Below are 15,178 nucleotides of genomic sequence, written 5' to 3' on the forward strand. Positions count from 1 at the left end.
CGGGTATGACTGCTTGCAAAGGGTACTATGTTCCAAGCTTGAGGGGATGTGCTGTTGTTTTCAGAGCTATTACAGCCAGCTCTGCCATACCAGCACTCCTCCTTCCCCAAGAACCCCCAGCCTGGACTGGACTCAGATCTGCAGCAGGCTCTGCACTCCTGCTCTGATCCGCTACTTAATTCCTCCCACCAGGTGGGCCTGGGGCTGGAAGCAACTGCAGCTGTAGTTCTGTAGCTGCCCCACCTGCGCTGCCCCTGGGGCAATGGCCAAAGCATGAACTCCTTCTTTCACTCTGTCCCCAGCAGCTTTTCCCACTAACCTTCTCTGTTGTCTTTGGTGTTCGTGGGTTGAGAAGTCTGGTAACTGCCGCAGCTCACTGATTCAGGGTGCTAGGGCCCGCTCCACCCGGCTCCCTGTCTGGTTGGTCCTTCCACCACCCAGGCGGGGTTCTGCTCCGCCCCGCTCCCAGCTCCGTGCACGACAGATCTCACCCAGCAACCATTCAGGCTGTCCTGGGCTGGAGCCCTGCTTCCCTCTGCTATTTCATGGGTTCTGCAGTTCTTCTCTGTTGTCTTTGGTGTTTGTGGGTTGAGAAGTCTGGCAACTGCCACAGCTCACTGATTCAGGGTGCTAGGGCCTGCTCCACCCAGCTGCTGGTCTGGTTGGTCCATGCAGCCAATGCTGGGCTCTGCTCCACTCTGCTCCCAGCTCCATTCACGATAGACCTCACCCAACAACCATCCAGGATGTCCTGGGCTGGAGTCCTGCTTCCCTCTGCTATTTTGTGGGTTCTGCAGTTCTAGAATTGGTTCAGAGCCATTTTTTTTATAGATTTGTGGAGGGATTTGGCGGGGAGCTCACACTAGTCCCTGCTTTCCAGCCGCCATCTTGGCTCCGCCCGCCCCCCCCCTTCTGTAACTCTTAACTGCAGCTTAAGACACAAAAGACCTTTTATCTTTCAAAATGAATGAAATGTGCACTCCATTTCTCCTTCCCTCCACCCTAGGCTTTTATAGACTTAGTAACTTAGCTATTAAATGAGGAGCTACATGGGGGCACCTCCCAACCAGTTTAAACTAATGTAAGAATCCATGGGAAAGAGCCCTAATGAAATGGACATAAAAACATAACAAATACATTTCTGATCACCTACCTCCAGCAGCAGCAAGCACAATCCTTGGACCCTTATAATGTGTTGTGATGTATTCCACTAAGTCTTTACGGTTTATAGATCTGAAAGCAGAAAAAGAAAGGTAGTTAAAATGGAAAAGAAAGAAAAGTGGAATACCCTTGACTTCTAATATGCCCTTGAAGGTTTCCCATAACATGCCATATATGTAGAAAGAAGCATCTCAACTGTCAGACTTCATACTAAAGAAAAAGGCAGGGGCATCTGTATCTCTCATCTATACCCATGAGTAGCCTTGATTCAACATGAAATCCTGCCTAATAACTGATTCTTCCAAATTTTAAGGGTTTGTAAACTTAAGTGCCAATTCAACAAACATTTATTAGGGAGTCACGTGGGATTAAGTGCAGCAAACTAATATATAGTTATGTTTTCATGGTTATAAGATGATTAAGCCACGAAATCTAGAATATCTAAAATTCACAATCCCAAGCACGGAAGGAACAAGGCTCTCTTATGGCAGCCCATGACAGATGATTTACCAAATTATTTTCTATCATCACAAAATCCTGAGCATTATAGCATATACTCACTTTATGTTTTCTGTTGGCCCTAAAATCGTCCGTCCAAGAGCAGTATTTTGATAGGCTGTAGCATGAAGATAATCAAAAACAACTTCTTGTAAATTGGTTTCAACTTCCTGCATCTCCCGGAGGATAACTCCACGTTCACGTTCAATCTCAGCTTCTCCCAATGTACTATTTTGTATTATATCAGCAAGAATTTCTACAGCTATTAAAAAAAACAAGGAAAAATTCAAGAATTACAATTTTTACATTAATAGAGCATGGTCTAGTTTTTTGACATGCCCTAAGCATCAGGAAGACCTATATTCAAATTTTGTCTCTAAAATATACTCGCTATGTGATGCTGGGCAAGTTACTTAACCTCTCAGTCCCTCAGGTTACTCTGTAAGTTGGATGCCAGAATGAGATTCCTCAATAGTTTTCTATATTAACGAAGTAAGTCTGGGAGAAAAAAAAATGGTTGTCATCAAAGCTACCTGGTGCTAGGCAAAAAAGAGAAATAGATAAGTAAAATACAACAGATACCCAAGGTACCTAATAAAATGTAAACAAAAGATTATTGTTTATAGAAATAAAAAATGGGGAAAGCTTCATTATTCAACAAATGTTTCTATTTTTTGTCTGGACTTAACAGTTTCAGTGGAGTAAAGAAATGTCAGCCAAGAACTCCCTCTATCAATACAGATCAACAATTAATAGGTTTTGCAATTTAATCTTACAACTATCCAAGAACAGGCTGAGGAAATACTGGCTAGGCTGATTTTTTTTAATTTTAGTTGATTGCACTCTCAGTATAAGTCAATAATGAGAAAGAGGAGTCAAAAAAGCTAATTTGGTCTCAAGTGACCAAATATAATATCCGTAATTAGGGAAGTAGAAGTCTCACTCTGCCTTGGTCAGAATGCATATGGAATGCTGTTAGTTCTGGGCATCACATTTTAGAAGGGACCTCTGGCAACAAGACATCAAAACGTGAAAGACTACTATGGTGATGAGATTCAAAACTGCATGATATGAAAATAATTTGAAAAAGCTGAATATATTTACACTGACAATCACACAAGGAATATGTGACATAAGGGTGCTGAAAACTGCTAAGAGTTGTCTTAAAGAACAGGGATAAGACTTATTCTCCTGAAATGGAAGAACTAGAACCAATGGTAGAAGTTGTTAAGAAGGTAGATTTCAGAGCTGTCATCTGTCTTCTATGACAGTGAGTTCTTCATAATTGGAGGTATTCATGCAGATGACTATCAGGAATGTTGTAAAGCATTCATCCATGCAAAAGGGAGTTGGATTAGAAGACTACTAAGATCTTTTCCAACTCTACAATTCTATTCTTCTAAAGCTCTCATGAGAAAATGGAAATGGATAGTAATATGAACCTCAAAAGAAATATAATACCCTTCAAGAAATATTTTCAGAATTTTGTAAATAAATAAATACCTCTTGGCAAATCTTTTGAGAAAGCCTTGGCATAATATACAGTTTGCTCTCTGGATGTGTAGGCATTGAGGTGAGCACCCATGTTCTCAATCTCAAGCTCCAGATCTAACTGAGATCTTTTTTTGGTGCCCTAAAACAAAACAGGGAGAGGAGTGGGTGAAGTGGAGAGTTGGTTAAGTCCACGACATGATCCTTAATTTAACAAATACATCAATTTTTAAAAATTAAATTTTATTTTCTGCTTCAATTCACTCCCTCCCTCTTTCTACTGCCCTAACCATTGAGAAGGCAAAACCAACAAAATTACGAATATGTATAGTTATGCAAAATAAATTCCTGCATTAGCCAAGTCCAAGATAAAAAAATATGCTTCTATCTAATCTGCACTCTGAGTTTTACCCTAAGTCCTTTGGAACTGTGGTTGGTCATCCTGTTGATCAGTGCTACTAAGTCTTTCAAAGTGGTTTATCCTTACAATACTGCTGTTACTGTGTCAATTGTTCTCCTGGTTCTGCTTCCTTCATTTTCCATCAGTTCATACACATCTTTCCAGGTTTTTCTGAAGCCATTTCCTTCATCATTTCTTGCAGCATTATAGCATTCCACCACAGTCATATGCCATAACTTGTTCAGCCACTCCCCAATTGGTAGGTACCCCTCAGTTTCCAAGTCTTTGCCACCACAAAAAGAATTGCTACAAGTATTTCTGTACATATAGATCCTTTTCCTCTTTCTTTTATCTCTTCTAGGTAAAAACCAAAAAGCAGTATGCACAGTTTAATAGCTTTTTGGAAAAAATTCCAAATCGCTTTCCAGAATGGTTGGACCAGTTCAGTTTCACCAACAGTGCATTATCATATTTGTTTTCCCACAGTCCCTCCAGCATTCGTCATTTCCCTTTTTTTTCAACTTAGCCACTGGATTGTGGTGAGATGGTATCTCAAAGAATAACAATTATTTTTAGGTGCCTATTGTGTTCACCTAGGATCTTATATGAGAAAGGTTTCCTGCCCTTATGGAGCTTAAAGTCGGGCTAGATGACATATGACTACTACAAATAAATCAGACATAGTGAGTACATAAGAGTTGCTCTAAACATCACATATGAGGACTAGAAAGTATATGAGCAGAGGTTAATTTCAAGTAAATTGCCTTGATTGCTTAAGGGAAAAGCACCTTGGGCCTTAGAGCAACTAAGTGGTACAATAGATAAGAGGGCTAGGCTTGGAGTCAGGAAGACCTGACCTTGAATCCCATCTCAGATACTTACTAGCTATGTGATCCTTGGCAAGTCACTCAACCTGTTTGCCTCCGCTTCTTCAACGAATATGGTGACCGTAACATCACCTACCTCCCAAGGTCATTGTGAGAATTAATGAGACAATATCTGCAAAGCGCTTAGCAACAGTGCTAATAGAAAACAGTGCTACATAGCAAATGCTTAATAAATCCACTCTTTCTTTTTTTCTTTCCTTTCTTCCCAGGAGGTACCCCATTCAGATTATCCTTAGATCATCAAAAAAACCTTTTTTCTAACTTTAAATTCAAGTATCGACAATGTCTTGAGGGTATTAGTACAGTAGAAATGAATAATGTGCTCCACCACAAATAAGTAAGCAGTATTGCAATTTAATGAATGACTTAGTATTTACCATCTCCTAAAGAAAATACATTAAACAAACGTGACAACTTGCCTTAAAAGCCATATGTTCCAAAAAATGAGCTGTTCCATTATTCTTCTCATTTTCATATCGACTTCCAGCATCAATCCAAAGTCCAACCTTATTAAAATACCAAAAAATAACAAAATACCATCCATTTTGATTTGTGACCTCCTCCCTCTTCTTGAAATATCTCATCCAATATTAATACAAAGCCATGTATTCACTGTAGTGAATTAATAGTTCATTTATAGTAATGAACAGGATTCAAGATACAGGGTCATCATGTTACAAGATACTACAAAATTATACTTGCAACCATGACAAAAATGGCAATACATTATAAGAGCCAAAGGAAATACTAGAAGGTAACCTCTTACACTCTGAGCACACGGCTACCATTGGAAACCAAAGATACAGCTGCTAGGAATCTATCAAGGAAAGGACCTAAGTCCTAAGAGCAGATTTACAGTCAATAGTTGTCCTCTTCAAATGAATGCCCACCCAAATAAGGTTGCCTTATGTTACCTACTGTGCATGTTGAGAGGCCAGAGTCTTCTGAGGCTACCCTGAGTCCATTTTCCAAAGTTGTTACTCTTGTCTCAGGAACATTTAAAACTACTTGTGCAGCTGCTTGTATGCTTCTTAATCTGTTCACTCCAAAATGTACAGGCTGGAAAAAAATTACAACAACTATTATACTCTAACATTAATGTTAAAGAGTCTTTTTCTATAGCCAACTTTCAGCACAAAAATATGAGTTATCTGTATGCCTTAGAATTTTTTACATCTCTTAGGATTTTCCCTTCTCTGAACAGTGTAGTGGAAAGAATTTCAGCCTTAGAGTAAAGAAACTTTAACATAAATCCCAGTTCTGACACTAGCTGTGTAACTATATACAAGTTATTTGAGGAAACTTAGCTCAGTTTCCTCACCTATAAATGGGGATAACATTAGCACCAACTACATCGAAGGGTTGCCAAAGAAAAAATGTCTGTAAACCTTAAAGCACTAAGTAGATGTGAGTCAATAGTATAGAAGCTATTCAAAATGGTGGATCTTTGTTAAGGAACAGTTCATAAAGCCTCTTTGAAAACGGTTGATAGAGCTCTCTTGATCAATGCATCAGAATCAAGTAGGCTCCATCTTTGATAATCCATGTGAAATTCTTGTCTTCTTTCCAACACTTCCATTCTCATCTCGCTTAGTCCCCCACTAGCAAAACAACAATAAGTACAGACTAGCAAATTAGAGTTTGCTATTTGAATCCCAACTTTTCCAAGTTTTCATTTAGTATAACGTAATGAGAAGAGCCTAGACTTGGAATCAGAAGACATAAGACTGAATCCTTCCATCAATCATTTATTAAACATGTACCAAGCAGATGCCAGTGCTAAAGCAATATGCTAACAGCTGAAGTTACAAAAAGAGGCAAAAGACTGTCCCTTCTCTCAAGGAATTCATAATCTAAAGAGGGACAAAACAAACAAACAAATATGTGTATCAAACTATATACAAGATAAATAAGAAATAGATAAGTAAGAGAAGGCACTAGAAATAAGGTTGGGAAAAGCTTCCTGTAGTAGATGGGGCTTTAGATGGGACTTAAAGGAAGCCAGGGAAGCCAAGAAGATGAGGGACAACCAGAGAAAATGCCCAGAGTCAAGAGAAGGAGTGGCTTGTTTAAGGAACAGCAAAGAGGCCAATGTCACTGGATTAAGTGGGGAGTAAGTATAAAAAGACTGGAAAATCAGGTGGGGGCTAGGTTATGAAGGACTTTGAATATTAAACTGAGTATTTTGTATATGATCCTGGAGGCCATAAGGCGTGGCTGGAGTTTTTTGAGTAAGAAGGTGGCATGAATTTATGCTTTAGGAAAATCATTTTGGTGTATGAATGGAGGATGGGCTGAATTGGGGGGACTTGTGGAAGAGAGATCCATCAGCAGGCTACTGCAATAGTGCAAGTATGAGGTGATACACCAGAGTGGTGGCAGTGTGGAAAGAAAAGCATGTATTTGCGAGCTGTTGCAAAGATGAAATCAATCAGCATTGGCAACAGATTGGACATGAAGAGGTGATAGTGAGGAGCTGAAGATAGCAACTAGGTTTCAAGCCTGAGAAACTAGGACAGGCCCTCTAGGTCCTCAAGTGCAGCCCTTTGACTGAATCCAAATTTCACAGAACAAATCCCCTTAATAAAAGGATTTGTTCTACAAAACTTGGACTCAAGTCAAAAGGCCGCACCCAAGACTACATGTGGCCTCAAGGCCACAGGTTCCCCACCCTGGACTAGGAAGACAATGATACCCACTACAATAACAAGGAAGGTAGGAGTGGAGAAGGGTTTAGGAGAAAAGGTAATGAATTCAGTTTTGGAAATGTTGAGTTTAAAATGTCTACTGATATCCAGTTGGAGATGTCCAAAAGGCAATTGGAAATGACAGACAGGAGGTTAACAATAAGGGTGGAGCAGATAGAATCTCCTAACTCTTGCCAGTTAATTTTTTTTAATTACCTTCGGTAAATCTCAATCACACTTGAGTATTTGTACTACCTTCCTCACAATGTTGTTGTAAAGATCAAACAAGATTATAGATTCAAAGTACTTTGTACTCATAAAGTCCTATATAAATAGCAGACATTAAAATTATGATCTAAAGTTATTATGCAACTACAGATAAAAAAACAAGAGACATAGAATCAGATGTCTGGAGCTCAGCCATAAAGGAGACAAAAGTGGGCATAATTGGATTTCAGCTTTTAGACTGTTTGTTAGGATTTCGAAGCAATGTGCTAATTGCCAATTAAAGGCAGCAGAGCAAAAATCTTCCAGGGAGAGAGATCATAGTTAATGAATTTAACTTCACTCAGTTAACTCCCTTCTTCCTCCTGCCCCCTACTCTGACATTTCTTGCTACAGGAACGAGGTCTGGGAAACAGGGAGTTAGCCAGAAGGATTAAGTGGTAAAGTTACTTATAGGAACTGGAATCAGTGCTTCAAGCAGGCACAGGGAATAAAGAAAACTATGAAGTAATCTGTCAAGAGCATGCTACATTTATGTCTCTACAGGTACCAAGTAATACCTATGTATAACAAGTACATCTCCGTCAGTAAAAAATGCAATCTCTTTTCTCCAGTTGAGAGAAAATGAAATGTAGGATCATAGATTCAGAGCTGGAAGGGTCTTTGGAGGTCATCTAATCTAGGCACCAGGTTTTAAAGGTGAGGAAACAGGCATTCCAAGCCAAGAACGGAAGGGGTATTAGAAGGTAAAACTAAAGAAAAAAAAATTTAACAAGATAGAGGGGAATTCCAGACTGGAAGGTAGAAGAAGATTCTGACAAAAATAGGAAATAAGGACCTGAAAATACTTAGAGCAAAGGTAGGGAGCTCTGGAATCTGGGCCATCTCAAGAGGAAGCAGTTTCTTTTGATCCAAGGAATGATGACCTGAACACACAGGCACCACCAATTTAGAGGTTGCCCACAAACAGTCAAAAGAAGTACAGACAAGTAATGGTGGTTGGTGACCCCCAAGTGAGGGATACCAAAATGGTCATGAGTCAGACTGACATGAAAAACGGAGGCCTGCAGTCTTCCCAGTCTCTGTACTGAGTGGAGGGTTTTTTAAAAAAAGTAAATAGTATTTTATCTTTTCCAATTACATGTAAAGATAGTTTTCAACATTCATTTTTTATAAGATTTTGAGTTCCAAATTTTTCTCTCTCCCTCCTACTCCCCCCTCCTCAAGATGGCAAACAATCTGATATAGGTTATACATGTACAATCATGTTAAATATATATCCTCATTAGTCATATTGTGAAAGAAGAAACAGAACAAAAGGGAAAAGCCAGGGAAAAAAAACCCCAAAAAGTGTAAATAGTATGCTTCAATCTGCATTCAGACTTCATAGTTCTTTCTCTGTATATGGACAGCATTTTCCATTATGAGTTTTTTGGAATTGCCTTGGACCACTGGGTTGCTGAGAAGAGCTAAGTCAATCATTGCTGTTACTGTGTACAATGGTCTCCTGGTTCTGCTAACTTCACTCAACATCAGTTCATGTAAGTTTCTTTCCAGGTTATTCTGAAATCTGCCAGCTCATCATTTCTTGTAGCATAACAGTGTTCTATTACATTCATATATTACAACTTGCTCAGCCATTCTCTAATTGATAGGCATTTCCTCAATTTTCAATTCTTTGCCATCACAAAAAGAACTGCTATAAATATTTTTGTATATGTAGGTCCTTTTCCTTTTTTAATGATCTCTTTTGGATACAGACTTGGTAGTGATATTGCTGGATCAAAGGGTATGCATAGTTTGATTGCCCTTTGGGCATAGTTCCAAATTTCTCTCCAAAATAGTTGGATCAGTTCATAACTCTACCAACAATGCACTAGTGTTCCAATTTTCCCACATCTTCTCCACAGGTGATTCTTGTTAATACAAATGAGCCACCAAGAGAACCTAAGGAGTATTTCTAAGGATTATGAAATCCTAGGCAAAAATCTAATGACCTCAGGGACACAAGTGATGTTTTAGTCACTACTGTAGTCAATGAAGGAGTGAATTCAGAAAGTCAGAGTTTAAGAAGATAGTGTCTGAGAATGTGTTTTAAGTATCTTGACCATGGCTTAAAATCTAAGTATCATCCACTGAAATAAAATATTGATGGGCTCTTCAGTAGTGAGAAAGCTTACTTTATAAGGGCTAGTAAAAACAGATTTGCCTGAAATCTTGTAAATCAACAATAAAGAGGGCTTTACAGTGAAAAGAGAGAAAACTCCCAGATAATCTAAGCCCAGCACCACAGAAAATAGTATAACATAGAAAGAAGAGTAACAGGGTAGCTAGATGGCACAGTGAGTAGAGCACCGGCACTGGAGTCAGGAGGACCTGAGTTCAAATGCAGCCTCAGACACTTGACACATGTACTAGCTGTGTGACCTTGGGCAAGTCACTTAACCCCAACTGACCTGCTGAAAAAGGGAAAAAAAAATAACCAGCAGAAAAACAAGTAATTCCTAAGAGACAGTATCCAACAAAAGAACTAGCAATAGAGTCCAAGGTCTTAGAGATATATAAGCAAACGGACAAGGTAGGGATGAAACAGAGAACTTATGATCCTAAAGAAACAATTCTAAAGAAAAGAGGCAAATTTGACCTCACTGGTATCACTGAGATTTGACAGAATGGCCTCATGATCTATGAAATGGTCTTATTTAAAAGGAACAGATCAAAGTAGCGGTGGCATAGTACTGTAAATTAAGGAAAACTTATTCAAGGAAAGGCAGGAACCACAGGGAGGAAATATGGTAAACATTTATGTGTAAAGATTGTTAGAAAAAAAAATACTGTATTGAAAAAATTGCAGACCACCTGACAGGAGGAATTATGTAAGTTTGAGAAACAGACCAAAAATCAAGTATGATCTTCTAGTGATGCAGGATATCACCAGTCTATGCATCTGCAGGACTTCTCTCTTACCAAAGTGGAGCAGTCAAGAAATTTGTGACCTAATGATAACTTCATCTTTTAAAAGGTAGAGAAAGCCTCAAGTGGAACTGCTATTCTAAACCTCTTTCTGACCAGCAAAGAACTGCTTATTGAAGTAGAAATGACAGCAAATGACCAATTAGACATACAACTTGTGAGTTTAAAAAAGCGGAAAGCAGAGCAATTAGGCTGATCTATCTATATTTGAGGAGAATGGATTTCAAAGGGTTTAAAGAAAGAATGGGTGGGATCCACATTAATATGACTAAAAAGGAAACTCACCAATCAATTCAGATTTTTAAAAGACACTACACAAAGTAGAAGGGCAAGTAACTTAAGATGAATATAAAGTAGTACAGTTCTACAAGAATGCCAGAAGTATTAAAGCCCAGAATAAGAGGCTATGAATGCTAAGGATTACTTAGGAAAAAGGAGATTTTAACTTTTGTATATTGGGGTCAAAAGGAGGACCAACGAAAGGATAGGACAATAAGTAAGATGTGATGGCGATGAGAATCCTTATTACTTCTATTTTCTCTTGCAAGAAGAATGGTCTTTGGATGGGGAAGAATAGAACAAAAATGGTTAACAAGGAGCTGAAAAACAAAGATAAGTGAAGTGGTAGTAAAAAAACAAAAATGAACAAAAACCCCATTTATCTGTTCTCAAAGAGCTGAAGTAAGCAGGTGCTGATGAACTATATCTTAGGATACCGAAAAAACTGATTGATATGAATGCTGAGTCACTCTGCTGGCAATATTTGAAAAATTAGGGAGAATGGGAGGGATGCTACAAGACTAGAGTAGGGGAAATGTCCTGATTTTCGGAAGAGGAAAGAGTTTAAAACTATAGTGGATGGGATAGTGACCTTGACTTTGCAAAGTCTTAGAAAATATACATATAAGCATTTATAAAGGGAAGCAGTGATTCCTAAAAGTCAGCATGATCCCTTTAAGATAGGTTATGTTAAAATGACATCATTACCTTTTCTGACTGAGTAATCAGACTGGTAGGTGAGGAGAATGTCAAAGAATATATTTTAGTAAAGATTTTGACAAAGTCTCTTAATAGGGTCACAGACTGAAAGCTGGAAAAAAGCTTACAAGTCATCTACACCAATGGTATCAAATTCAAATTGAAATAGACCCATGCAGGAGCATATTAAATTAAAAACCAAACAGATTACCATTATCTACTTCTTCTAGGCAGCTTGGCAACACGGTGGATGGAGCACTGGGCCTGGAGTCAGGAAGACCTGATTCAAATCCAGCTTCAGCACTTACTGCTACCTGTGTGAACTGTGCAAGTCATTTCACTTCTGTTTGCCTCAGTTTCCTTAACTGTAAAATGGAGGATAACAGCACCTATTTTGCAGTGCTGTTGTGAGAATCAGATAAGATAATATTTGTAAATCGTTTAGTGCAGGGCCTGGCACACAGTGTGTGTTATATAAATGCTATTACTGTTGTATTATACTGTATTTTTATTTATTTTGTTAAACATTTCTCAATTACATCTTAATCTGTTTCCTACAGAACAGGTTGGGGGATGGGGATTGGCAAAGGTGAATCTGAGACCCATCATCTAGACTAACATTAATTTTACATATAAAAAAAAAAAAGCTAGGCCAAGGCAGAGTGACTCTGCTCCTTACTTGGGCAAGTCACTTAAACACTTTAGGCACGAGTCTTCTAATCCAAAACATGGAGTGTTGGACTGGCAGCTGAGGTCCCTTCCACGTATAAATCTATCATACTAAGAATAGTGGGTTCAAGATGTGAAAAAGAGTTTCAACTAGAATGCCGAAGGCTCTGAGTAGGACAGCAGGAGGTGGAACCAAGAGGAAGACTATATGGGTCAAGTACTTTAATCACTGAAAAAATTAGAAGGCTATCCATAGACTCCAGCAACAAGGAGGGCAAAGAGTATGTGGCACGAATGGACTGCAAGGACATTTAAAGAGGGAGGGGAGGAGAAAGAGGGAAGGTGGTAGAGAAATTGGTCTGAAAGTAGGGGAAGGGGAGAGGGAGGACTAGCATTTATTAAACATCTATTATGTACTGCTGGGCCTGGAGTTAGGAAGATCTGACTTCAAATCTGGCCTCAGACACTTACTAGTTGTATGACCTTGTGCAAGTCATTTAACCTCTGTTTACTTTAATCCACTGGACAAAGACACAGCAAACCACTCCAGTATTTTTGCCAAGAAAATCTCTTGGACTGGGACTGTATGGTCCACGGAGTCATGAAGAGTTGGACACAACTGAACAACACCAATGACGACAATATTGTGTGCCAGACACTATGTCAAGTGTTTTTACAAATATTACCTCATTCAATCCTCACAATAGTTCTGGAAGGTAGGTGCTATTATGATCTCTAGTTTACCGTTAAAGTGAAGGCAAGAGCACTGCAACTTGCCCAGGGTCACACAGCTCCTATCTGAGGATGGATTTGAATTCAGGTTTCTAACTCCAGGACCAACTCTCTATTCACTACCCCACCTAGCTGACTCTAGTGAGGAGCAAGGAATATATAACTCAACCCCTTCTCCTTGACCCTGGTGAATCAGGGAGACCGCAAGAAGTCATTTAACCTCTCTGAGCCTCAGTTTCTTCATCTGTAGAATGGGGATAATACCTTATCCACCTCCCTCCCAAAGAAAATTCTTTGTAAACCTTAAAGCACCATATAAATAGGTTATTATGATTATTTCCTGAGCCCAGCTGTGAACTGTCCTCCCATAAGGAAGAAAAAGAAATCAGGCATTGTCACCGGAAATCACTATCCCCAGACCTGCTTCTGGCCTAGGCCTCTCACAACCATCTTCTGGGGAAGTTACTCCTATGAAGAAGGAGCCAGCCATTCCCACCAACTGCCAGCTAACTACCTCACTCCCAACAGGCAAGTCTGCAGCAAGGCGCAGGAGTTAAGTCACAAAGATACAGTTGTGGCTTTCCTCTTCCCACCTCACCCTCCCCTTTTGTATGTTGTCTTCCCCCTTTAGACTGTAGCCTCCTTGAGGGCAAGGGCTGGCTTTCTTTTTGTAGCTGTATCCCTACGGCTGAGCGCAGCACGTGGCACAAAGAAAACACTTTTAATCAGTTTATGGACTATTAACCGAACTCTTTGCTCTGCCCCCACACATCTGAGAGAGGGTCATCCTGTCCATTTCTTGTTTGTACATAGACGTCTGAATGCTGTCTCCCTTGTTAGACTGTGAGCCCCTCGAGGGTGGGGACTTGGCGTAGCGTCTGTTACAAGTTAGCCAAAAATTAAAAAAAAAAAAACCCTCCCCAGAACTTAGCACAGTGATTGGCGCATAGTAAGCACTTCATAAATAAATGCTTCATTCACTCAAGTCCCTGGAAAAGTCTTGTAGATGGCGCAACTCCCCTGATTCACCAGGGTCAAGCAGAAGGGGTTGGGTTATATAAGAATATATATGAATTCGGTTTTATACAAGCAGGCCCCCTAGGGGAAGTTCCAAAATGATTTTTAATACAAGAGCACAGGAGGATTGCACCAATATAACCTGTATACTGGGAGAAACGCGGCTGGCGTTTTTAAGACTTGTACCGCTCGCAAGATGCCATCTACCTAGTTCACACTCATCCCATACTGGAAAGAGGGTCAAGAGGACCTGGGTCTCACGAGAAGAAGGTATTTACTACTGCGAAAGAATGGTCATCACTTAACTTCCCTCGCCCTCCACTACCTCTGGCCTAGACCACCACAACAGCCCTCTTCCAGCTCTAGGAGCCCACGTTCCCGTAATTCCTACAACGCTAAACCTGCGTCTGCAAACCCGTCCCATGAGAAGCTCGTCAGGAGCAGGCGCGCCGCAATGCCCGCCGGGACTTGTAGTCTCCAGGCTCGCGTCAGTTCCGCTCACTCACGCTGGGCGCCACCTAGCGGTGCCAGCTTCGCCACCTCATGCCGAGGCAGCTTCCTGGTGTCCGACTGAGAAACCAGGGCCTGCCGCTCCCCTTCCACTTTACCTAAGGCTGACTCCGTCCCTCCTAAGTTTTCGACCCGCGACCGAATGGCCGGCGCGGCATGTGTAACTCACCCTCCGGGGCAGGAACTTGTTCGACAATCCCCAGAGACGCCTGGGCCCCGGCAGCAGTAAGGAACGGACTCCAGCAAACATCGCCATCTTGACTGGGGATGTGCCGGGATCGAAAAGCATTGAAGGGGGCGGGGGGCAGGGGGGAAGAACTTCCGGGGTCTTATGGAAATATGCTGTCTAGCTGGTGAAGCGGGGCCTCGACCGCCACCGTGTGGCCACGTGGGAGAACGACACGCCTCCTGTAAAGGGAAGGGAGGAATAACTGCATGACATCATTCATCAGTTTCATAAAATAATCAAGCGTTTAAAAAATATTTTATACCTATTTCATTAGGTTTTTTTCACTGTAATCCTATGTATTTTGTTTTATGCGCTTAAAAACATTAATCTTTTAAAAATATTTATCTCATTTGATCCTTGCAACAACTCTGAGAGGTAAGGTGCTATTACTGTCCTTTCACAGTTGTGGAAACTGAGGCAAACAGAAGTTAAGTGAATTGCTCAGGGTCACACATCTTGGAAGTGTCTGAGGCCAAATCTGAACTCAGGGTCTTCCTTATCCCAGGCCCAGCCTCTATGGAAGAACATGTAAGACAGGAAAATTAAAGAAAGAGGCATCTCTTTTTAAGCCTTTCTCCATAAGAAGGAGTGCCCAGTAAGGAGGAATTGGTCAACAGGGGATAGAGATCTCAAGAGGACAGAAAGAAAACAGCCAGTAACAAAGGTGAACAACCTCTGGACTCTTCAGGTTCAAGTATTTACTGCATGGCTTCATTATTTT

General features: G+C 40.4%; 1 protein-coding gene across 1 annotated transcript in view; it reads right to left on the reverse strand.

Moving 5' to 3' along the window:
* The window catches only part of PMPCB (peptidase, mitochondrial processing subunit beta), a 31,793-nt gene extending 17,157 nt beyond the window's left edge, over positions 1-14,636 (reverse strand). The window contains exons 1-6 of the mRNA XM_036762029.1: positions 14,398-14,636; positions 5,356-5,496; positions 4,857-4,943; positions 3,163-3,292; positions 1,723-1,921; positions 1,154-1,233 (exon numbers count right to left, since the gene is read on the reverse strand). Of these exons, the coding sequence (XP_036617924.1) occupies positions 1,154-1,233; positions 1,723-1,921; positions 3,163-3,292; positions 4,857-4,943; positions 5,356-5,496; positions 14,398-14,517 (757 nt within the window). The 5' untranslated portion in view covers positions 14,518-14,636. The remainder of the gene's footprint in view (positions 1-1,153; positions 1,234-1,722; positions 1,922-3,162; positions 3,293-4,856; positions 4,944-5,355; positions 5,497-14,397) is intronic.
* Positions 14,637-15,178: the final 542 nt, after the last annotated feature.

This window comes from Trichosurus vulpecula, chromosome 5 (genome assembly GCF_011100635.1).
Source record: "Trichosurus vulpecula isolate mTriVul1 chromosome 5, mTriVul1.pri, whole genome shotgun sequence".
Taxonomy (NCBI): domain Eukaryota; kingdom Metazoa; phylum Chordata; class Mammalia; order Diprotodontia; family Phalangeridae; genus Trichosurus; species Trichosurus vulpecula.